Raw genomic sequence first — 24,244 nt, 5'->3', positions numbered from 1 at the left:
AATTCTCACTGAATTTCCTTTCAGATCAGGCCCTTTGAAGGAACAGGTTTGTAATTTCTTCAGGCTGAGGGTATGGCTTCAGAGCTAAAGGTTTTTTTATTAAATAGTAGTGTTTAATGTGTTTCTTTTGTAGTTTACACTGATTGTAATACAAAGAATTATAAACAGTGAAATTTCCTTTCATCTCTTTGTTTGTGGTTAACAAGTCCTAAAATTCTGTCCATTCTCTTTATCTTAATTAAAATGTTGATTGTGATTACTTCTGGCTGATGAAAACACACAATTCAAACTCAGCTGAGTGCCTTGAGTGAGAAAATCCAATAAATGTGCAGAAATTCAGTTCCTGTGTGCACCCAGTGGGTTAAGGGACATTTTATAACCCCACACCCCAGAAACAGAAATTAAACCTGCTTTAGAGAGGGCTCTGACTGCTGTGATAGGAAATCCAACAGGAATATCCTGGGGAATCCTTCAGGATCTCAGCAAGGCTCAGGGAGCTCAGCCAGGGGATGTGTCCCAAGCTCTGGGTGTTCCTGGTGAGTTTGCCTCCTCAGGAGTGGTCGTGAGCCAAAAAAACCCTGCACTGTTGCTTGCAGGATTGTTTCATCCCAATGAAAGTGTCTCCCTCACCTGAAATAGCCAGCTGTTGGCTTTAAATATATGATGCAACAGCAGTAATTACATTTCAGATATGAATATATTAATTATGTAGTGCCTCTAAACCCATGCGGATCCAGCTTTGATTAAGGCTCAATTTAAATATCAAAAGTAGTGCAGAGCCATGTCTGTGGGAAAGGGCTTTGCCTGCCTGCAGAGAGCAGAGGTGGGAGAAGCTGCCTGAATTTGGGGCTTTGGGAGGGGACACAAGGTGGGATTGCCCCGGTGCTGAGCTGGGCCAGGGAGGTTGTGCTGGGGTGGGAAGGGTCCTGGAGCAGCTCAGGGGGGCTGTGAAGGATGTGCTGGGATGGGAAGGGTCCTGGAGCAGCTCAGGGGGGCTCTGAGGGATGTGCTGGGGTTTGGGAATGGTCCTGGAGCAGCTCAGGTGGGCTCTGGGGGATGTGCTGGGGTGGGAAGGGTCCTGGAGCAGCTCAGGTGGGCTCTGAGGGATGTGCTGGGTCCTGGAGCAGCTCAGGTGGGCTCTGAGGGATGTGCTGGGTCCTGGAGCAGCTCAGGGGGGCTCTGGGGTTTGGGAATGGTCCTGGAGCAGCTCAGGTGGGCTCTGAGGGATCTGCTGGATCCTGGAGCAGCTCAGGTGGGCTCTGAGGGATCTGCTGGATCCTGGAGCAGCTCAGGGGGGCTCTGGGGGCTGTGCTGGGGTTTGGGAAGGGTCCTGGAGCAGCTCAGGGGGGCTCTGGGGGATCTGCTGGGGTTTGGGAAGGGTTCTGGAGCAGCTCGGGGGGGCTCTGAGTGATCTGCTGATCCTGGAGCAGCTCAGGGGGGCTCTGGGGTTTGGGAATGGTCCTGGAGCAGCTCAGGTGGGCTCTGAGGGATCTGCTGGATCCTGGAGCAGCTCAGGGGGGCTCTGGGGGCTGTGCTGGGGTTTGGGAAGGGTCCTGGAGCAGCTCAGGGGGGCTCTGGGGGCTATGCTGGGGTTTGGGAATGGTCCTGAAGCAGCTCAGGGGGGCTCTGGGGGATCTGCTGGGGTTTGGGAAGGGTTCTGGAGCAGCTCGGGGGGGCTCTGAGTGATCTGCTGATCCTGGAGCAGCTCAGGGGGGCTCTGGGGTTTGGGAATGGTCCTGGAGCAGCTCAGGTGGGCTCTGGGGGATCTGCTGGGTCCTGGAGCAGCTCAGGTGGGCTCTGGGGGATCTGCTGGATCTTAGAACAGCTCAGGGGGGCTCTGGCACCAGCAGCCCCAGCTCAGGGGAAGGGGGCACAGGCACAGGAGCCCCGGGGCTCTCACCCAAAAAGCTGATGTGCATTTCCCCCGGGACAGCGGGTGGAGGTGAAGGGAGAGGTGCAGAAGGAAGCAGAGGCAGGGCTGGCTGAGGAGTGAGAGGCAGAGCAGAGGCTCAGGCTCTGTGTGAGCTGAGAGCAGCTCATCCCTGCAATTACACTCATTTATTTCTGCATTCCTCCAAACGCAGCAGAGCTGCAAACCTGCCCTCCCATCCTGCCGTTCAGACCTTTCCTGGTGCGAGTTTCCAGCTTGGATAAATGAGTCCAAATTGCCTTTTTAAGGTTTTCCTGTGCTCCAGAGGGACCCAGAACACCAGCAGCAGATGGATTTCAGCAGCGTGTTTGTGCTTTCTGCATCCTGCCTTAATTTGATGTCACATTTAAAATGCTAATGGCCACACTCTGAATGGGAGCATCAGAGGGAAACTTTACGCCGGGAAAACGCTGAATTTGCCACACAAAAGGAAACGTTATTAATTGTGATGCAGTTGCCCTTTGTGCCTGTGTGTTTACTTGATTGAAGCATCTTGACTGTGGAGCTTTCTCCTTGAAGCCTGATTTGAATGGAGGATACAGCTGGATTGCCCCAGGGCCTTGTAACAATTTATAGTCGGGATGGAAAGGCAGAAGTGCATAAAAAGACAGTTGTGAAATGCTGCTAGTGCCCTGTAATAGAAAATCTGCCTATGATGACCTTGGCTGCGTGGGCCTCTGGGATCGCTTTGCTCCGAGCCCAAGGATTATAAAATGGAAAGTGTTGCATCTCACCTGGCATAAAGGAGGGGGAAAAAAATCAAAAGAAATCTGTTTTTCTCAATTATGCACTTCGTGCTTCCTCTCCTTTGCATTCCTGCTGCATATGGCCTTGCATTTTAGCAAACATGTTAAATTTACATCTGTTATTCTCTGCACTGTTACAGGAGCTGGGGTTTCTGCATGCAAATATCTGGGTGAGGTTTCTGTAGCCACAAGCATTTATGTATTTAAAAGCCTCATTCTGTTTGCAGATGAATTGATGTTCTGTTCCTGAACTGCAGCTGAATTAATTTGTGGCAAATTTTTCCTGGCCAGTTCCGAGGCAGCGTGACCTTTCTTTTTGGTGTGGAAAAAATGCTGATTAATACAGATTTTTTTTTTCCCCCTGCTTCTCCAGATCCATCGCTCTTTCTACAGCCAAAAAAAAAAAAGGCAAAAAAAGATGTTCTTCTTCATCCAAATCAGTGCTGAACCTTTTCAAGGCAAGCTTGGACAGGCTGAGGGGTGGGCTGGGGGGCTTTGGGGTCCTGCCAGGGCACACCAGGCTGATTCCCTGGCCCTGGAAGTGCTGCCCTGTGGCTGCTCAGTCCTGCCCCAGCACAGCTCACTGCTCACACAGCAGCCTGCCTAACAGCAGCCAGACGAATGAGGCGTTTGAAGGAGCACTGAATTATTTAAAATCAAAATTGGTGTCTGATGTGCTGCTGTGGTGGCACTGTGGCTCTGGGACAGTGGCACTGATGGAGGAGCAGAGGTGGCAGTTTAAGGATTGCATGGCAGGGGCTGCACACTGATTAAATCCTCTGATGCTGTCACTGAGCCGTGAGGCTGCAGATAACATTCTCTCCCTGTGCTGGAAACAAGAATCAATACAAACTCCTTGACAGGGGCTAAATTATTAAATAGAGCCTTCCTTACAATGTTTCATTATCTGGGATTTACCTCAGCTGGTGATTTGTCAGCAGCACAGGGAGATTTGCTGGGCGTTTTGTATTAAAATAATTCCAGATGCATATGAATCCATTTTGATAATTCCCCTCCTTTTTACAATGCTTCTCTGTGTATTATTAATTTTTTTTTTTTTGGTTGCTATTACCCAGATGCCACTTTGAATTCTCACACAGATCCTAAGCTGTGCCGCACAGTGAGGTTTGGGCTTGTCACATCTGTGTAAAAATAAATTCTTTTTGTGTGGCAGCCTGTTCTCTAAGTGCTGCTTTCAGGCTGTTAGATTAGCAGGGGATTTGCAGTGTCTCCCAGGTGAGCTGAGGGAAGAGGCTGCTCTGTGGATTTATGGGCATTGGAGTTCCACTGGACTTGGCTGAAATACAGAGCAGCATTATTTTATTTTGTTGTTCATCTTGGAAGGAAGGCAGGAGCAGGAACCATCCATTCTGGGGCTGCTAACCCAGCATATTTTGCATTCCCAAGGCTGTGTGGAGATGCTGTGTTCAGACCTGGCTGAGACCTGCCATTTCATCAGCGCCGTTATTTTATCAATTAACGAATGTTTAACGTTTTTGTGGGATTTTGGGGTTGTTTTTCTGAGTAGCCTTGACAGTGTAATGCACCAGTGCAAGTGAATGAATTCCTGCAGAGCTGCAGTGCTGTGTCACAGTTACATCATGGTCCCTGGACAGGCAGAGCTCATGTTTGGGGGTTCAAAGCAGATGGCAGCATTGTTCAGAGCGAGGATTAACAGCTGGAAGTTGAGGATATATCTGTGTTTTTGAGGGCTCAAATCCAGCTCTGCCTCCACTCCTTCCATATGGCCTGGATCTTTGCAATCCAGCCCTCACTACTCAGGGGCTACATAAAAAAAAAACCCCAAACAAATACACAAAACACCAAAACAAACAAAAAACCCCCACAGAATAATCCACAGGGGGTTGTTTTGATTTTTTTTCCTTTTTAATGTGATTGCCCTGTTTGTTTTTGCCTCACTTGGCATCCAGCAGTTGGAATTCTCATGGCTGGCTTGTTGGCACAGGAGCACTGGAGGATTATTCCCACCAGGAAAGGCTCCTGGGCCGTTTCCCTGAGCTGATATTTATAATTTCATTAAGCCTTTTGTCATGGCAGTGTGGTCTTCACCACCTTTAACTTTTTATTTTACCTTCCTCCTGCTTTGTTTCCTCCCCCTTACCCGAGGTAAACCTGTTTCCTGCACCTGTGCTGAGATAATTGAGTGCTAAATAAATCATTGTGTGCCAGCTGGAAAATACCGAGAAAAAAAATGTTATCTCTAGCTTTTAGGGGGGAAAAAAAAGTATCAAATTGTACATTAGCTGGGTTTTATGTAGCAGGAGAAAATGGAGTTGGAATAAATGTAGCCATGTCCTCTGGTGTTGAATAGTGAGAGCATCTGTCATGTTTAATAATGCTTCTGACCTTTAGGATTATTGAAGTCGAAATTTTCTCTCTGGTCATTTGGGGCTACTTGAGCACTGTCAGATTTCTTGTGTCTCTGCTCAGCCTCCAAAGACACATTGTTATGCTTGGTGAGCTGCTGAGGCTAATTCATTAGAGGAATTTGTTTTCCTGCTTTCCGAAGGGTTTCCTTGAGGAATGTGAAATGTGAAATGTCACTGAATTGCAGAGCGGGTCCCAGCCCTGGGGGATGTGCTGGGCTTTGCTCCTCAGGGTGGAGGTGACACTGCTGGGGATGGGGGGCTCAGTGCAGGCTGGGGACATCCCTGACCTGCAGTGTCACCTGGGCAGGGCAGGGGCTCACAGGGACCCCCCTGAGCCAGCAGGGATGGACTGCTGGAGGAGATGGAGGTGACACTGCTGGGAGGGTCTGCACAGGCTGGGGGGACACAGGAGCACGGGGAGGGGGTGGATGTGGGTGCTGCTCTGTGCCTATGGAGGTGACATGGCTGGGAAGGGTCTGCATGGGCTTGGGGGGGGGACACAGGAGCACGGGGAGGGGGTGGATGTGGGTGCTGCTCTGTGCCTGGGGGCAGGAAAGGCAAAATCTCCCTTTTTGGAGAGCCTGTTCTGTGCCTCAGTGTCAATAAAGGCAAAATGTCCCTTTTTTGTGTGCCTGTTCTGTCCCTGGGGGCAGGAAAGGCAAAATGTCCCTTTTTTTGAGTGCCTGTTCTGGGCCTCAGTGGCAGGAAAGGCAAAATTTCCCTTTTTTCAATACCTGTTCTGTGCCTGAGAGGCAGGAAAGGCAGAATCTCCCTTTTTTCAATACCTGTTCTGTGCCTCAGTGTCAATAAAGGCAGAATCTCCCTTTTTTTGAGTACCTGTTCTGTGCCTGAGTGGCAGGAAAGGCAGAATATCCCTTTTTTGAGTACCTGTTCTGTTCCTCAGTGTCAATAAAGGCAGAATCTCCCTTTTTTTGAGTACCTGTTCTGTTCCTCAGTGTCAATAAAGGCAGAATCTCCCTTTTTTTGAGTACCTGTTCTGTGCCTCAGTGTCAATAAAGGCAGAATCTCCCTTTTTTTGAGTACCTGTTCTGTGCCTGAGTGGCAGGAAAGGCAGAATATCCCTTTTTTGAGTACCTGTTCTGTTCCTCAGTGTCAATAAAGGCAGAATCTCCCTTTTTTTGAGTACCTGTTCTGTTCCTCAGTGTCAGTAAAGGCAGAATCTCCCTTTTGCTCAGCAGGGCCTAATGGAGCCACTTAGGAAAACGCTTCAAGTCAGCTCCACCTTGTGCCTGGCAGAGCCTCAGATGCTCTCAGGCTGGGTTTTGTCCCCTGGTGTCACCTCTGGGGACGGGTCCCTGCCTGGCACTGGCAGCCAGGGATGTGATGGATCTGCATTTTTGGCACTGCAATCACTGAACACTAACCCATGGAGAATTTGGACTTGTAATTTTGATTAAAGTGATTGATTTTTAAAGCAGCCTCAGTTCGTTTTGGGCCATTAGAGGGTATTTGAAAGGAAAATAACTCTTTAATTAAATTAGTAGTGTGTAAGCATCCTGCTCTGCTTTCTAAGCAGAACTTCTGGGGGTTTTAAAATCATATTTCCTTCAGTTGTTTGTGGGCACATTTTAAGGTTAAAAGTGGTGCAGAATTATTAAGACCAACAAACTCGTGCTGAGCAACCCTTAAACTTCAAATAAAGTTTTTCCTTTGGAAAACCCCCAAGTTGTGTTGTTGTGTAAAGCAATTCTTGTCCACCCACCTGGATGTGATATTAATACACCCCACGGAAGGAATGCTGTGTAAACAACCAAGTGCTTCCCTTTTATTTGTAAAACATCCTTTCCAGACTACAAACACGTCTAAAACGTTCAGTTTATGGAGAGAATCAAATAAGTGAGATAAAAGAATGTGTGTGTTTCAGTGCTGAGGAATAGAAGGACATAATTTATGCTCAGTATCTCCAGTCGTTGTGATTAGTGACCTGAGGCTGTTGAACTTCCTCTTTATGGATTGGGAAAACGCTGTGACAGTTTTCAAGGGAATTGCTCTCTTTGAGTTTAAAGAGATGAAAATGGCTCTGCTAACAAGGACCAGCTTCAGCTTGTCCTTTCATATTCCTCGTGCTTTAAAAAAAAAAAAAAAAAATTAAAAAAAAAAAGGCAAGGAAAGAAAAGGCAATTGGGTGCTTTGATATGTGTGACCCCGACCCTGGCAGGCAGCAGCTGCAGGATGGGGAGTGGAGCCTGGGAAGATGCAGGAGCTGCTCCTGGGGTGCTGTTTGCAGTTTTCCAGGAGGGGAGCTGCCTTTGGTGCCCTTTTCCCTGTTCTGAGGCGGTGTGGTGCTTCCCATATTGATGTTCCAGGACATTCCCAGAGCCAGGAATTCCCTCTGCCTGCGCTGGGCTCTTGATCCGGGGTGATGATCACCAGCCTGGGCTGGGATTTAGAGCTCCCCATCCTCAGCTGGGGCAGATTTGTGAGGAAATAGCTGAAAGCTGCTCCTGATTTCAGATGTGGATTTGGTGCTCCTCAGAACACGAACTCTGGGAGTTTGGAGCTGGTTTGGGCCTTTCAGCTGGAAACTTCGCTCTCTGAAGTGCAAAATTCCATTAACTGTGGTGAAATATCATCATAAATCTCTGATCTGGAGGTGATTAAACCAAGGGGCTGTTTGTTACTGCAGACATCGGGCCAGGAAAACAAACAGCTGGGAGCACATCTGGAGCATGGCTGCGTTTGCAGCAGGCACAGTAAATATTGAAATTGGAGCTAATACTGCCTTCTATCCCAGATTAATTTATCTTGTGCTCCTTGGGAAGCACTTGTAGGACGAGTGCTGCAGTTTACACCAGTTCAAGTGCTGGGAAATGGCTTTGGATTTGTCAGTGTTGCTTGTGCCAGTGCATGAATATTTTATTTCACTTTTCCAAGGTACTGAGCACTCAGGGAGCTCCAGGTTTTTTCAGGTCAGGTTCCCAGGGAGATGGCACAGCCACACAACTGCACAGGCAGCTGAAATATGGGCTTCAGAATCGATCCAACAGCTTCTCCCCTTAGCTTGTGTGGCACAGAGAGGCAGAGCTCCTCGTTGAGTCCATGATCTCAAACCCTTCCCTTTTCCCAAAGCCAGGCTCCTGCTCAGCAGTTTGCAGAACCAAGGTCATGGAAGAGTTAAAACCTTTCTGAGAAGATTGCCTTTGGTGGAAGGAAGCTGATGTAAATCATGAGCTCTCTCTAAACCATCAGAGCAAGTTTTATACAAATTCCCTGAATGACTTCTGGTCGTTTTTCTGTTTTGTGAGGTTCCCTGCCAGTTTCTGCATTTCTGGTAGCACAGAGATTCCTGTTTCCAGTGGGTCTTGGAAAGAGCTGGCTGTGACTCCCTTGGGGTGAATCCTTGTGCCCAGGGCAGAGGCATCAGCCCTCCTCATCATCCTCAGGAGGAATCTGGAGTCAGAGCCTTGGAGGCTGGCACTGATGGGTTCCATCCAGTGCCTCCAGTAATAGAGGAAATTAATTGGAGTTCTGCACGAGGACTGAGCGCTTTCTGCTGCTTGGTCTCAGAGCTTTCTGCTGCCGGACCTGGCAGTGAATTAACACCTTGACTTCTTTAATAGGAGTTATTAGTGGCTTCATTTGTTGGAGTTGTAATGCTGTGGTGATTATATGGCCCAAGACAAACGATTAACTTTGGAATTGTGCGTTAGCTTGGCTGGCTGTGCTGCCTGCAGTTCAGAGCAGAGTGCACATGGTGGCCATGGCATGTGCTGGAGCTTCAAAAACCACATTTCTCTATTTCAGAACTGCTTTCCTTGTGGACCATCCCAGGTGTCTGTATGTTCACACTTCCAGCACCCAAGAAAAGGCGTTTTTTTTTCTTTGTATCTCTCTCCCAACTTTTCCTTTGAGGTTTTTTCTCTTCCAGCAGGTAAATGCATCCCGTTTATTCTCAGTGTAGTTATTTCTGATTTTAGTGTTTTCAATATCTGGCTATTTCCAGATGAATGGAGAGCATCTTTCCAATCTTTCTGTTCAGATTAGATTGCAGCCTGTGGAGCTGGTTTGGGCTATGTTTATTTAGTCCTGATTTACATACAAATACAAAGGAAAAACTAGAGCCCGGTGTTGCTGATTTAGCTATTGCTGCCAGGGCAGGAGCACCACTTAGAAATTCCCTGTGTGGCGAGATGCAGCCTGCCTCCTGCAGATTGACATTTTGGAGATTGCTGCTTTGTTTCCTCGATGAGCTGCTCCGGGTGTTGCCATTAATTAGGGCAGGTTTTGGTGAGGCTGGGTTTGTCAGCCTCCTGGTGTGAATTCCGTGTGAAAAGCTGATTTTGCTCTGGTTCCAAACTCAGCTGCTCAGTGACACGGGCTGGGGCAGTTCCTGGGAAGAGGTAAACATTTCAGTGAGTGCATGCCATCCTCTGGGGAGCTGCACAAGGAAACATTCACTTTTCAGGCATTAATTTCCAAACACACTCTGTTTCCTCCCAGGAACAGCCAAGTCACAGGCTCTGGCTGATCAGTGCATTTTCTTTCCTTTTCTTTTTGTAATTTCCAACCCCAGCCTGTTGGCAAAGGTGCTTTAATTTTTCCTGTTATAAAATTCCCTGTCCATGAGGTGATATTTTAGCAGGCAGTGACTGTTCAAACTCAGGGCTGGGTTTGCAGAGCAAACTGTCTCCTGCTTGTTTTATCCTCCAGCTCTCGGTGTGTCTTTGTTCAAAGGTAAACCCCTCAGTGAGATGGTAAAGAAAATGTGGCCTCTTGATATTTAAAAGGTGAGAAATCTATTTAAACTGTGTATGATGGCTTTGAATAGCCCCACTGCTGAGTGCTGCTTGTTTTAATAGAAGTGATAAATACTGTGGCCGGTGCTGCTCTGCAATTAGATCTGAGCTATGTGCTATAAATGACATTTAATGGCAAATGTCAGGCGGGGCCCTAACGGTATCTTCATTTCAGTGCTGCCTTCTTTGGCATAACTCTAAAAACACCTTAATGGAATTTAATTACCGGAGCATCCATCCAGTGATCGGTGGAGTGCATTTGTGATCCCATTAGGGGGTGCTGAGCTGAGCAGGAGATGCTCAGGAGGGTCCCTGGCACTTGTGGCTCAGCAGCTCCCTCTGATCTGCTCCTGGGGAGAGGCAAAATCTGCAACCAGGTTTTTGTGGGGCTGGGAGGGGCAGAAAGCACGAGCAGGGGTGCTGTGGTCAGAAACTGCTTATTGCTGTCTGTGCTGTTAATTACAGCCCGGTGATGACTCTGGGCTCTGTCTGGTTTGGGGTGTTGCTGCAGTAAGAGCAGAGATGTGGCACCTCCACGGCCTCCCTGCGTTTGTGAGCTGATGTGAAATGAATATTTGTGAGTTTGCTGGGATTTCCCTGCCCTGCTGGTGCAGTGACACCTGAGAGGCCCTGATGGAGGGGCAGCAGCTCTGGGTGCTGGCACCTTCACCTGGACAATTACCTGGAATTCCACTCAACCTGCAGGCGTGGGGGGGAAACAAACCCAGGAAAGCTGGGTGGGAAAAAAGGAAACAGAGCAGAAAGAGACCACAGAGGGATTGAATGAGGCAGCAAGCAGTGACCCATAACCTTCATGCAAGATCTTATCATAGTTTTATTTTAAGCCAGTCAGGTTTTAAGCATAGCTGCCTTTTTTTTTTTTTTCAAAGATGAAATTATCTTTTGTCGTTTAGGATCACAGTGAAATTTTAGGGGTATTTTGTACCTAAGTGTATTTCACTCAAATGAAAGCAGGTTCTCAGCACAGCGAGCAGCTTTGTTTCTGGTAAAGCTGGAAAGCTGATGGAATAAACAGCAGAGTTTATTTTAAATAAAAACACCTCTCACCATCATTACCTGAAATGAATCACGTTCTCTTTCTCCTCTAAAACCCCGGGTGAGGCTGTGCTCAAGGTGACACGTGTGACACTGAATAAAACAAAGGGCTGACACTTGTTCCACATCGGTCAGCTTGTGTGAAAGCTGCTGGGTTTGCTGAACTTCTGAGAGCACAAGGTACTGGCTGCTGGAGAGGTGCAGCTCGCTGCTGGAGAGGTGCAGCTCACTGCTGGAGAGGTGCAGCTCGCTGCTGGAGAGGTGCAGCTCGCTGCTGGAGAGGTGCAGCTCGCTGCTGGACAGGTGCAGCTCACTCCTGGAGAGGTGCAGCTCACTCCTGGAGAGGTGCAGCTCACTCCTGGAGAGGTGCAGCTCACTGCTGGACAGGTGCAGCTCACTGCTGGAGAGGTGCAGCTCGCTGCTGGAGAGGTGCAGCTCGCTGCTGGAGAGGTGCAGCTCACTGCTGGAGAGGTGCAGCTCACTCCTGGAGAGGTGCAGCTCACTGCTGGAGAGGTGCAGCTCACTCCTGGAGAGGTGCAGCTCGCTGCTGCATGCACCAGGCTCCGTCCAGTGCCTTTTCTTGCATTTCCTGGTGGCTCTGTCCCGCTGCAGAGCCTCACAGTTCTCTGTCCCAGCAGAACACGCCGTGCTGGGAGCTGAGCTCTGTTTTTCAGCAAGTCTGGCAGCTCCAGTGCCAAACACCCACGCTGGGAGACAGCAGATGGCATCTCCTGGGCACGGACTGCAGTTCTGCAGAGCTGCAGCCCCGGGGGCTTTGGGGCTGCCTCACATGCACCCCGCAGATGATGCGCCCTGCTGTGGACGTGGGTTTGGGCACCCGTGCAGGTTTAAAGGTGTGGGCAGGCTGCTGGTTGATTCCTGGCTGGGTCAGTGTGTTCCTGGGGCTCTGGTGCCTTCCCCCGTCCTCCTGTGAGGAGCAAGACCACAAATGTGATGTGACACACACATCAGACAGTGCTGCTGCACCTTCTGTGGGTGCAGAACAAAAACTTGGCTGAGCAGCATCCCTGGGTGTGCATCCCCGGGCTCTGGGCCAGCTGTGTCCCTGCAGGTGCTCTGGGCACCTGTGAGAGCCTGGAATTCGGGGCAGGGTGGCAGTGAGGAGTGCTTTACATCTCAGAGCTCCTCCTCTGCCAGGCTGCGCGACTCGCTGGATTCCAAAAGGAGTTTCATTTGTGAATAAAAAGGGCACGTGAAGAAGTCGTGCTGTAAACAGTCAGAAAATGTCAGTTGTGAAAAAATCCCATATTGTGTTGTCAATAAATTATGCCGTGGCCTGCACAGATCACAGAAATGGGCCTTTACCCTGGAAACAGCAATATTTGCTACCCCAGCAGCTCATTCCCAGCTCAGCTCACACTTGAGTGAATCCTCTGATCGATTATCCGTGGCTTTCCCAGGGCTTCTCATTTCCTGCCTGCCATTACTGCGCTCAATCAGCCCAAATCACACAAATCACAGCCCCTGTGCCCAGATAAGCCACCCAGGCTTGTTCCTGTTGGAAAATCCGTGTAGATGGAGCAGTCATTAGATAACAGGAGCAGGTTTAGGGCTGCAGGCTCTGCCTTGGCTCGGGGTAAGGGCACGGCCCTGCCCTGCTCCAGGGTTAATCTGCATGTGGCCACATCATTGCTTTTATTTCACATTTGTGTTTCTTGCTGAACGCTGACAATGCTGCTCTGTTTGCAAGGAGTAATTACGTGTTGCTGTGCAGGCGTCTGAATTAAATAATCAAGCTGCAAAAATAACATTCATTTGTAGTAATAACCTCTGCATTTCCAGGCTGGGTTTGCTTGGCTTACAAACAGCTGATCAGTTTTCTTAATTAATTAGCAAACGGCCTACAAAAAGATACCCTGAGAACGTGAATTTACACGTGCTGCTGTGGAGAGGGAGGAGAAATAATCCTTGCTGTGTCTCTTTAGCTCCTGATTCCCAGATGGGTTCATTTGTGTCCCCCCTCTGCTGCTTTCTTTTTTTCACCACAGTGAATCTGAGTGGTCTTGATATATTTTTCCTTTTCTCTCTTTATGTATTTTTCCTTTTCTCTCTTTATATATTTTTTCTTTTCTCTCTTTTTATATTTATTTTTCCTTTTCTCTCTTTATATATTTTTTCTTTTCTCTCTTTTTATATTTATTTTTCCTTTTCTCTCTTTATATATTTTTTCCTTTTCTTTCTTTATATATTTTTCCTTTACTCTCATTATATTTTTATTTTTCCTTTTCTCTCTTGATATAGTTTTCCTTTTCTCTCTTTGGCTGTTAGTAGATGTCAGAAGTGGGAGTAAGAGCAGCTGTGCAGCAGTGAGGTTCCGTGGTGGCAGACAGCTCGGGAAGGGAGGATGCTCTGTCCCTTGTCCCTGTTTGTCTCTGGAATTGCTGCCAGTGCCCATCTGTCACCTCCAGCCTTTGGCACGCGCTCCCCAAAGCTGCCCGTGCTTGGAGGTGGATCTGAACAGGGCAGGGAGTGCAGTGCAGGGGTGAAATCCCCTGGGAGGGGCTGCAGGACATCTCTGCTGCTTTGGCTTCTCACCCATCTCTGCTCTGGGGTGTCCAGGGAAAGCAGGCACCTTGGAATTGTCACAAATGCTGTGGAAATCAGGACATTCCTGCTTTTTAAAGACAACTTGCAGCATTATTATTTTTTTTTTCCCCTTCAAAGCAGAGGCTCATTTTAAATAGAAGTGGACCAGATGCTTGTGAACTGAGAAGCTTTAATCCATTTACAGATCCCATCTAATTCTTGTTCAATGTCCAAAACTGATTCATGCTGTTTAAAAGGAACAAAACCCAAAATGTCAGCGAGAATAAAACCCCCAAATGAGCACTTTGTGAGCGCTGCAGCAAAAGACAATATTTTCATTAAAGGGGAGAATGTGGTTTTGCAGCACAGGGAATAATTTTGAGCTGACAGAAAGACACTTGAAATTTAAAGCTCTTGCCATGGCTGCAGTTTCTGCAAGCCTGGATTTGGCATGTGTCTGCAGCTTTTCAGATGTAAAGGTGTAAAAAAGGGGAAAAAAAAAATAGTCACACTTTTAGGAGGTAAGGGACACTTCTTTTGTGTGCACATGGTTTGAAAATAAATAGTCTGCCACAGAAGTTGGTGCCTTGACACCTCTGAGTGCAGTCTGCTTTATAAATGACATACGTATTTGGGAAGTTGGCTGACAAAATAGCATGTCTAGGAATTCCTGTGCCATGAGGGATGGAAATGTGAAAAGGGAGACTCTGACAGACGTGTTGTATTTTTAGCAAGACTGAAGCTTCAGGTTAAACCCCACAAAATCATCTTTGCTGGAGAGTGGGCACAGAAGAGGGGTTGTCAGGGTGCAGCTGTTGAACAAATTGGGCAAAAATGGCCAGTGGTGGTAAAAAAAGGTATTTAGGGAGGAGATCAGCTCATCTTCCCCAAAAAACACCCCCAAAGAAACCCAGAAGCCACAGCCAAGCCAACCCAACCCCAAGTGCATCCTTGCCAGACTTTGCTGGGAAGGGTTCCTTGCACATCCCACTGTCAGTGATGTTTTTGTTGCTGCTTTGCCTGTGAGGAGGCACAGAGCCATTCCATGCTCCAAATGGGCACTGTCAGAGTCTGAGAATTGTTCTGGTCTTCACCTTGGCCCCGTTTATCTCCTCCTTTCTGAATCACTTAGAATGCCTCTCAGGTAGGATTTAGGTGCTGGGAGGTGGGGACAGACCTTGGCTCCTCTGAGAAAGGCAGCACTGTGTGGTTGGTGGTGTTTTGGTTTCATCACCTGCTTGGGTTATAACTCTTAACTTGTTTTCTCCATAGCTTTAAAAGACACATTATTGCTGTTTTCTGGGTGAAAGAAAAGCCATTTCTGGGTGTTGGGGAACCCCTGCAATCTGCTTTGCTTTGCAGTGTGCCCTGTCAGTGCCATCAGGGATGGGCAGTGCCACTTGTGAGTGATGAACACTTTGTGCTCTCTGTGAATATTCCTGAGTGTTGCCCTCCTGCAGTCCCTGCTGCTCAGCTCTTGGTGCACACTGCCTGCTTCAGCTGGGGCAACCAGCAAAATCTTCTTTTTGCCTTGCCTGAAGGACCCAGAGGGGCTCTGGGGACACAGTGAGGTGCTCCCTGATGGCAGCAAGGGGAAAACATCACCTTGAACCACGGATTTCTTCTCTCCACAGTGGGTGTGAGTGCTGCCCCTGGCCTTGTCCCCTGTGCTGTGACAGGAGTGGTGGCATCACCGTGTCCCCTCAGCCTGGGGCTCGGTGTGGTGCCGTGGCAGAGGGACACTGGCAGTGCCACCCCTGCTTTTTGTGGGATCCCCTGCAGATGTCAAGGATGAATTTGGGCCCCCCCAGTTCCCCCTGCAAAGCTGTCCCCTCCCAGCAGGGTGTCTGGAAGGACACACAGCCACCCATCCCTTCACATTCCCTGCCTCCCTCCTCTCCCAGGTGCAGCAGCTCCCTCTTTTCTGGGCTCTGCCCTTTTCTGTGGGTGCTTCTGCACACCTGGGGTGCTTCTGGGTTTGTAGGGAAGCTGTGGGTGCTTCTGCACACCTGGGGTGATTCTGGGTTTGTAGGGAAGCTGTGGGTGCTTCTGGGTTTGTGGGGAAGCTGTGGGTGCTTCTGCACACCTGGGATGATTCTGAGTTTGTAGGGAAGCTGTGGGTGCTTCTGCACACCTGGGGTGATTCTGGGTTTGTAGGGAAGCTGTGGGTGCTTCTGCACACCTGGGGTGATTCTGGGTTTGTAGGGCAGCCCTGGCAGCCCCTCCCTGGCAGAGCCCAGTGCACATTTCCAGTCCTGGTGTCATTTGCTATTCCAAACCAGCAGCCCAAGCTCCAGGCTGTGCCTCCTGTGCAGGGCTCCGTGGAGTTCTGCTCTTTGAAAGGCTCCAGAGGCACAAAAACCAGCGTTGGTGCTTGTTGTGAGCTGTCCTCGTGCGTGTGAGCGGGCTTGGTGCCAGGGAAGCTCTCTGAGCATCCTCCCAGGGTGTGTGTAACAAAAGAGTGGGGTTTTGTGCTCTCAGCTGAGGAACACAAAGAGAATTTGCAGGGAGATGCTGGGTTGATGTTTGCCATCATTGCCGCGAGCTGCTCTGAGAGGATTTATGAACTCTTAGCGGAGGGTAACAGATTATTTACTCGGGCTTTTTTGTCTCCAGAATTCAGAGGGACTGCCCATAAAAGCTGTGGTGCACGGAGCATTATTTCAGCAGAGCAGCCCAGCCTGAGCCCCGGTTTCTGAGCAGCAGAAACCAGAGCCACCCCTGACTCTGTCCCTTGGGTTTCCCTGCATTTCCAGCTCCTCGGCTCCGGCTGCAGATGGGGTGTGGAAAAGGAGCCTCAGCCCGGGGTGCTCAGGGGGTGTGGGGACAGGATGGGGGTGTGGGGTGGCTTTGGGGACAGGATGGGGGTGTGGGGGTGGCTTTGGGGACAGGATGGGGATGCTCAGGGGCTTTGGGGACAGGATGGGGGTGTGGATCTGGGGACAGGACGGGGATGTGACTTTGGGGACAGGGATGGGGATGATCTGGGGCTTTGGGGACAGGATGGGGAGGTGGCTTTGGGGACAAGATGGGGATGTTCAGGGGACAGGACGGGGATGCTCAGGGGCTCTGGGGACAGGATGTGGAGGTGGCTCTGGGGACAGGATGGGGGGGCAGGGATGGGGATGCTCAGGGGCTCAGGGGACAGGATGGGGATGCTCAGGGGCTCTGCGGACAGAATGGGGATGCTCTGGGGACAGTACAGGAATGCTCAGGGGCTTTGGGGACAGGATGGGGATGCTTTGGGACAGGACGGGGATGTGGCGGTGGCTCTGGGGACAGCACAGGGATGCTCAGGGCCCGGCCCCAGCTTTCCTGGCACAATGCTGCCGCTGGCAGTGCTGTGCCGGTATTGCAGGGGCTGTGCTCGGCAGGTGCCGTTCCCGGGAAGCTTTGGCTGCTGCTTTGCAGCAGGAGAGCTGCACTGGAGCCCGGCAGGGGCTCTCCCTGCCCGCTCCGGGGAGTGCAGCCCCGGGCAAAACCAGCTGCACTTGTGTCATGGCAGAGCAATGCTCTGTCCCTTCAGGCTTTGTTTCCTCTCTGCTTTGGAGCAGCAGAATTGCAGACCAGTTGTTTGGAGACAGAGCCAGCAGAGCCTGTAGGGACTCGACCCAAAAGTTCTCTTTATTTCAGTGGTGTTTATGCTTCAGTTTCCTTCTAAGAAGGAGCAAATTGGTGGCTGGAGCCTCAATGAAAAAAGAGCATTTGGGGAAGACGGTTTTGTGTAAATTTTGCTGTGAGGTTGGTGAGCAGTCAGAGCCTGTAATTATTGTGATTGAAGTGCAGTATCCTATTCTTTTGTGTAATAAAGAACATCTATGATTATGTCTGGATCCATCTGTCCTTGGAGGAAAAAAATCTATTATCTCTTGGTTTCCACTGCTAAGAATGCTTGCACTGAATGGTGTTACTGTGGCTATTCTTTTTTGCATGTTTGGCCATAAATACTTCTTATTTGGGGAAATCAGCAGACTGCATGAGGCCAAAAATTGCAATCCTTTTCTGCTCCCTCCTCTTCCCCTGAGTTAATTAACAGCAGTGAGTAGATTGGGGTTTGCTGGTCAGATGCAGAGAGACACGACTGGTGCAGGAGGATCTCCCTGCCTTTGTCTGGGCTGGAAATCAACCTGTCACCAGCACAGGCTGGAGAAGTTCCTCCCTCTGGGTCTGGCCTGGGGTTTTCCCAGCGAGGGCTGTGGGGTTTGGCTGATTTCCCTGTCAGTAACAGCCCGGGCTTGTTTTTCAGAGCAAGAGGGACCATCTGCTGATGAACGTCAAGTGGTACTACCGCCAGTCCGAGGTGCCCGACTCGGTGTACCAGCACCTGGTGCAGGACAGGCACAACGAGAACGGTGAGTGGTCTGGGCCAGCCGGTCTGATCCTGGCTTAACGGGGCCAGCATGGCCTGCTCCTGGCTTAACGGGGCCAGCCTGGTCTGGTCCAGGCTTAACGGGGCCAGCCGGTCTGGTCCTGGCTTAACAGGGCCAGCCTGGCCAGTCCCAGCCTTAACAGGGCCAGCCTGGCCTGATACTGGCTTAACGGGGCCAGCCTGGCCTGATCATGGTTTTAACAGAGCCAGCCTGCCCTGCTCCTGGCTTAACGGGGCCAGCCTGGCCTGATTCTGGCTTAACAAGGCCAGCCTGGCCAGTTCCAGCCTTAACAGGGCCAGCCTGGCCTGCTCCTGGCTTAACAGGGCCAGCCTGGTCTGATCCTGGCTTTAACAGGGCCAGCCTGGCCTGCTCCTGGCTTAAGGGGGCCAGCCTAGCCTGATCCTGGCTTAACGGGGCCAGCCTGGCCAGTCCCAGCCTTAAAAGGGCCAGCCTGGTCTGATCCTGGCTTTAACAGGGCCAGCCTGGCCAGTCCCAGCCTTAACAGGGCCAGCCTGGTCTGGTCCTGGCTTAACGGGGCCAGCCTGCCCTGCTCCTGGCTTAATGGGGCCAGCCTGGCCTGATCCTGGCTTAATGGGGCCAGCCTGCCCTGATCCTGGCTTAACAGAGCCAGCCTGGCCTGCTCCTGGCTTAACGGGGGCAGCCTGGCCTGATCCTGGCTTAACAGGGGCAGCCTGGCCTGCTCCTGGCTTAACAGGGGCAGCCTGCCCCAATCCCAGCTTTAACAGAGCCAGCCTGGCCAGTCCCAGCTTTAACAGGGCCCCAGGCCCAGTTCTAGCAGCACACTTCTGCAGGGCTGTGGAAGCAGGACATGGTGGCAGGAGAGGCCTGCTGGTGTCTGTGCTGCCTGCTGTCCCTGGTGTGTGCCCTGCTCCTGGAATCAGGGGCATCAGGGGCATGCCAGGTGTGCTGCAGGTGCTGGGCTGTGTTAGTAATAATTAATAACAACAGCAGAAACAATATTAGTAACAGTGGAGTAATAAGAATAATAACATTATTATTATTTTTATTATTATCATCATCATCATCATCATAATTATATTTATTTATTTATTTATTTATTGCTATTATTATCTCCTTGAGAGGGGATAGAAAAGCAAAATAACCCCGGATCCTTGGCAGGCCTCCTGGACACTGTGCTGATAATGAACTGAGCACCAAATTATCTGCAGAAATTGGGGCTCTCCTCTGGTTTCTGTGCCTCTGCCACAATTCCATGAGAGCTCACAGTCTGCTCCCTTGCACATGTGAATATTCACTGTGATTAATATTGCAGTGAGGGATGGAACTGAAGCACTTGGAGCTGAGTTTCTCCTTTTCTCTTTGCAAAAACAAGTGTGATCTTGTGTTTCATAGAAGCAGAAGAAACTTTAGTACACATCCCAGTGTCATTTATCTCCTGCCTCCAGGGAAGACATAACATTTGCTTCTGTTCTTACCAGGAAATTTCCTTGAGGCAACTGTTAAAAATTCTGCAGATCCTCCAAGGTGAACCGTGATGATAGAAGTTGTGGATTGAAATACAGAATGCAGCAACTTTCTGGTGCCTGGCAGAACAAAGTTGAGCACACGTTCCCCTTTTAAAGGACATTCTGTGTGTGCTTTTAGCAAAAGCTCCACAAATCCAACATTCCTGTTACTAATTTATTTGAAGCTTCTAACAATGAGATTACAGGCACAGTGTCACAAAGTATTTTTGATGGCATGGCTGCTTTTTAATGCAGTCTCCTGTGTGTGGGGAAGTATTCTTGTGTCTTCCTCAAAGGTGTTAGAAAGAAGTCATGGAAAAAGTTGTCTTCCAGTTCTTTTGTTAGCACTCAGAATGTTCTGTGTTTGAACACGGATGTCAATATTTACCTCAAAGCCAGAGCTCTGTGCAGTCACCCCTGTCAGGTTGTGTTGAAGATTTGCCATTAAATATGCACAGGAGCCCGTTCCTGATCCTGGAAACGCAGCAGACTCACCTCCTTGGCTCCTTCCCCTGGGAGTGGCTGCTCCCAGTGCTCCAGAGGAGTCACCCCGTGCCCTTAGAAGGTTTTTCCCTTCAGAAATCCTGGGAGAATGGATGGATAAGGATGGATGGGATGTTCTTCCACGTGAATCCCCACAGCCCCCGACTGGGCACACCTCAGGGGGAGCCGGGCAGCAGCCGGGGCTGTGCCCTGCTGCTGGTGGCAGTGGTGGCCCAGCTGCTGTGTCAGGGCTCTCCTGGGCTTTGTCTCTGCAGACTCGGGCCGGGAGCTGGTGATCACTGACCCCGTGATCAAGAACCGCGAGCTCTTCATCTCCGACTACGTGGACACCTACCACGCTGCAGCCCTGAGGTGGGGACACCTGGGGACACTGGGACAGCCTGGGGACAGTCTGGGGACAGCCTGGGGACACCTGGGACAGTCTGGGGTCAGCCTGGGGACAGCCTGGGGCTGGGGGACTGCTGGGGACACCTGGGGACAGCCTGGGACACCTGGGGACAGCCTGGGGCTGGGGGACTGCTGGGGACACCTGGGGACAGCCTGGGACACCTGGGGACAGCCTGGGGCTGGGGGACAGGCTGGGGACACCTGGGACAGCCTGGGGACAGCCTGGGGCTGGGGGATAGCCTGGGGACAGCTGGGGACAGCCTGGGGACACCTGGGACAGCCTGGGGCTGGGGGAGAGGCTGGGGACAGCTGTGGACAGCCTGGGGACACCTGGGACAGTCTGGGGTCAGCCTGGGGACAGCCTGGGGCTGGGGGCAGGCTGGGGCCAGCCTGGGACGCCTGGGACACCTGGGGCTGGGGGCAGGCTGGGGTCAGCCTGGGACACCTGGGGACAGCCTGGGGACACCTAGGACACCTGGGGACAGCTGGGGACACCTGGGACAGCCTGGGGACAGCTGGGGACACCTGGGACACCTGGGACAGCCTGGGGACACCTGGGGACAGCCTGGGGATGGCCTGGGGTCAGCCTGGGACTGGGGACAGAGGTGTCAGGGGCTCTGGGGGACAGCCAGGGGACAGAGGTGTCAGGGGCTCTGTGGCCAGAGGTTCCTGTGTCACCGCCCCAGCCCAGCTGTGCCCTGTCCCTGCAGTGCCCTGTGCCCTGTCCCTGCAGGGAGCTGCAGGCTCCTGCCCGTGCCAGGCTGGCAGTGGTGCCCAGCAGGTGCAGTTTGCCATCCCTGCCTGCTCAGGGCACGGCACTGCTGCAGCACTGCCCTTCCCTCAGAGCCCTGTGGGCATGGCACTGCTGCAGCACTGGCTCTCTGGGTGACCTGCATTAAAGGCTTGTTCTGAGTGCTCTGAGCTCAGCCCAGAGCTGGGGGAGATGTGCCTGCCCAGCAGGGATGCCCAGGTGTGTGCCCTGCCCTCTGCCCTGGGCAGGCTGAGGGAGACACCCTCACTTCAGATGTTTGCAGATCCCAGCAGCAAGGAGTTATTTGTCAGCTGATTTTCAGCATGCCAAACATGCATGGATATTGTCAGGATGCAAATTGAATAATCTCCCTGATAATGGTGCTCAGATGGTGTTTCACCACAGCCATCTGGAGACTTTGTTTTGTTCAGAGTCACTTTGCTGAAGCCACTTACTTCGAGACAAACTGGCTTCTGTTCTGGTGGGGGAAAGTCTTTGATTTACATATTGAACCTTTCTTACAAACTCAGAGCATTCCAGGGCTGTGCTGGGGGCATTCCACAGTGCCTCTGCTGAGTCCCCTGCCAGTTTTACCTCAGGAGCCAGGCTGGAAATGTGCTCAAGCTCAGAGAAACTCAGCCCTGGGACTGTTCTGACTCCCCTGCTACCTCCTCTCCTTGTTGTTTTTCCCTTTAAAGAAAAGATAGGAACGGAAAGATAAAAATGGAATATCCACGTGTGCCAAACAAACTTGAAAAATAACCTCAGAGTGCACAGGATGAGCAGAAGGATAATTGCACATGGTGTTCTTGCAGAGAACATGGGGGAGGCACAGAGTGTGGTGATGCATGAAAGGTTAACATGAGATTTTAATTTATTATAATACGAGATTATTTCTCTGCCCTCTGCAAACAAATGGCTCTGGACACACAGTGGATTGATGACAAACTGGGGAATAAAAACCAGTGATTGTAACTAGCAATATTCTGCTCTAAGCAGTGGAAAAATTTAACTGGAGGGTAGTTGTAGATCTCTGTGGAAGTGTGTAATAAACATGATGTTCTTTTTACCTCTCTGAAATGCAGAACTCCTGGTCTGGAGTGCTGGGAAAGGAGGTGCTGCTGCCATCCACAGAGACACTGCAGCTTAGCTGGAAAATGCTTTATTAGCTGAATTATTGAAAGGAAGCTAAACCTTTTCCTTAGAATACTTGTGAAATACCCTGACAAACCCCCTGCTCATTTTCTGTCTCTGGGGAAGCAGGGAGAAGTCAGTGCTGGAGAGCCAGGCTGGCACTCAGGTGTGTGGGAGCCTCTCAGACCTTGCTGCTGCTCCTTGCCTCAGCAGCGTGGGCTGGCAATTCTGGAGGATGTGGCTGTAAGAGCTTTGCACATCACAGACTCTCAGGATTGCATTTGGAGCTGCTCTTTGTAGGGCTGGTGGTTTTTGGGCTGCTCAGGACTGTGCTGGCTGGAGGGGAATTATTGAGTGTTTGCAGAGCAGCATCTGAGCCACTGTGACTGCATCTCCTTCCCCTCCCACCATGGCAAGAACCCACACTGCTGTTAAAGGACTTTTGTTAAAACAGCCTTGGATTTATGATGTTTTGGACATTTATGAGAGCAGGGATGCCCGTGGCTTCTCCCCAGATTGCAGTGGCACTTAATTAAAGGAGCTGTTACTCAAGCTAGAATTCTAATGCCATTTTCTCCTCTTTCTTCCTTCCAGAGGGAAGTGCAACATCTCCCATTTCTCTGACATATTTGCTGCTAGAGAGTTCAAGGCACGAGTGGATTCATTTTTCTACATCCTGGGCTATAATCCAGAGACCAGGTAAGTGAAAATGGCTTTTAAACTCCACTTCACCACTGACCTGAGCTGGTGCTCACTCAAAGGTTGGGCTTGATGATCCTGGAGGTCTTTTCCAACCTTAATTCTCTGAAAATTACTCAGGGGAAGGAAGAAAGGTTAAAATCCAGCTGGCAGGAGGCTGGGCTGGAAGGGATGCAAGGGAGAAGCTGCATCTTTCTGAGTGGGGGTTTATACAGGAGAGAAATAAAAACAGAAAATAAAATTCTGCAGTGAGTCCTGATATCCAGGAGCATCTCTGGGTAAATAATGTGCTGCTTCTAAACAGCTTCTTGGAATTATGGAAGTTTTTTAAAGCTTGCAAACTTCAGCAGGAATTCTTGGCTGCCTTGTTGGCTGAATGTACACCCTTGAAAATACCTCTAAAAATTATTTGTGTATTCAGTTGAAATTTAGACACTTCTAAGAAATCAAATTGAAAGTTTTTAAGTGTGGAAATTCCTGCTTTCATGTGTAAATAACTGTCCAGGGTCCCTAATCAGGAATTCCTGTATTATGTTTTGCCCAGAACAAATGGGAGGTACAGAAAGAATTTTTTGGGATCAGTTCATTTTTGAGGAAGGAGTGTCCATGCTCTTCAGTCTGCCTGGAAAGGTTTCCTCAGCCAGCCTTGGCCAGCTCTGTGTGGAAAGCTCAGTCCAGGCTGTGGCTTTGTTGTTTTCTGGGTCCAAACATGACACTTGCTGCATTTATGGGATTTTCTAGCACAGAAAATGCCCCACAAGTGCCAGCCTTGAGGATTCTTTGGACACAATCAGCTGTGCACCCTGATTTCCAGAAATATCCTGGAGAAAAGTCTCGTTGGAAGTGGGGGATAACATAACTAATAAATATTTGAATTGTTCTGTGCTGGATTTACTGTTTCTGAAGCAGATCTGGATCTTTGTGCTTGAGGGCATTGCCACTAAGTGCCTGCAGTGAGGAGGAGCTCCCTGAGTGGTATTTGTTAGGAAATTGCCTGGTTTTGAGGCTTCCTTGCCTCTTTCTGGGGTGTCCCAGTCTGTCTTGGTGGCTGGGATGGGGCTGGGCTGCTGCAACTCCTCCCCCAGGCATTTCCCCTTCTCTGGGAAGCCCTGGGGATGCCCCAAATTCAAACACCATACCCTGAAATGCTTCTGGAGCACCACTGGTGTCTTCGTTTGAGCTGTCCACGAGGCAAGGCCTGGGGGGGATTTCATGGTGAGGTTTTCATGGATGAGGTTTTAATTGATAAGGTTTTTATGAATCAGGTTTTCATGGGTGAGGTTTTTCATGGATGAGGTTTTCATGGTGAAGTTTTTCATGGTGAGGTTTTCATTGATAAGGTTTTTATGGATGAGGTTTTTCATGGGTGAGGTTTTTCATGGGGAGGTTTTCATGGATGAGGTTTTCATGGTGAGGTTTTCATGGTGAGGCTTTCATGGATGAGGTTTCATGGATGAGGTTTTTCATGGGTGACGTTTTCATGGTG

At 50.2% G+C, this 24,244-nt stretch overlaps 1 protein-coding gene across 1 annotated transcript in view; it reads left to right on the top strand.

Moving 5' to 3' along the window:
- The window catches only part of RERE (arginine-glutamic acid dipeptide repeats), a 130,434-nt gene that overhangs the window by 29,978 nt on the left and 76,212 nt on the right, over window positions 1-24,244 (top strand). Inside the window, exons 4-6 of the mRNA XM_041419549.1 lie at window positions 17,673-17,778; window positions 20,042-20,138; window positions 22,654-22,758. Coding sequence (XP_041275483.1) covers window positions 17,673-17,778; window positions 20,042-20,138; window positions 22,654-22,758 — 308 coding nt within the window. The remainder of the gene's footprint in view (window positions 1-17,672; window positions 17,779-20,041; window positions 20,139-22,653; window positions 22,759-24,244) is intronic.

The sequence above is a fragment of the Onychostruthus taczanowskii genome, unplaced genomic scaffold (genome assembly GCF_017590055.1).
Source record: "Onychostruthus taczanowskii isolate IOZ18803 unplaced genomic scaffold, ASM1759005v1 scaffold61, whole genome shotgun sequence".
Taxonomy (NCBI): Eukaryota; Metazoa; Chordata; class Aves; order Passeriformes; family Passeridae; genus Onychostruthus; species Onychostruthus taczanowskii.
This window is presented reverse-complemented; position numbering and strand designations above follow the sequence as displayed.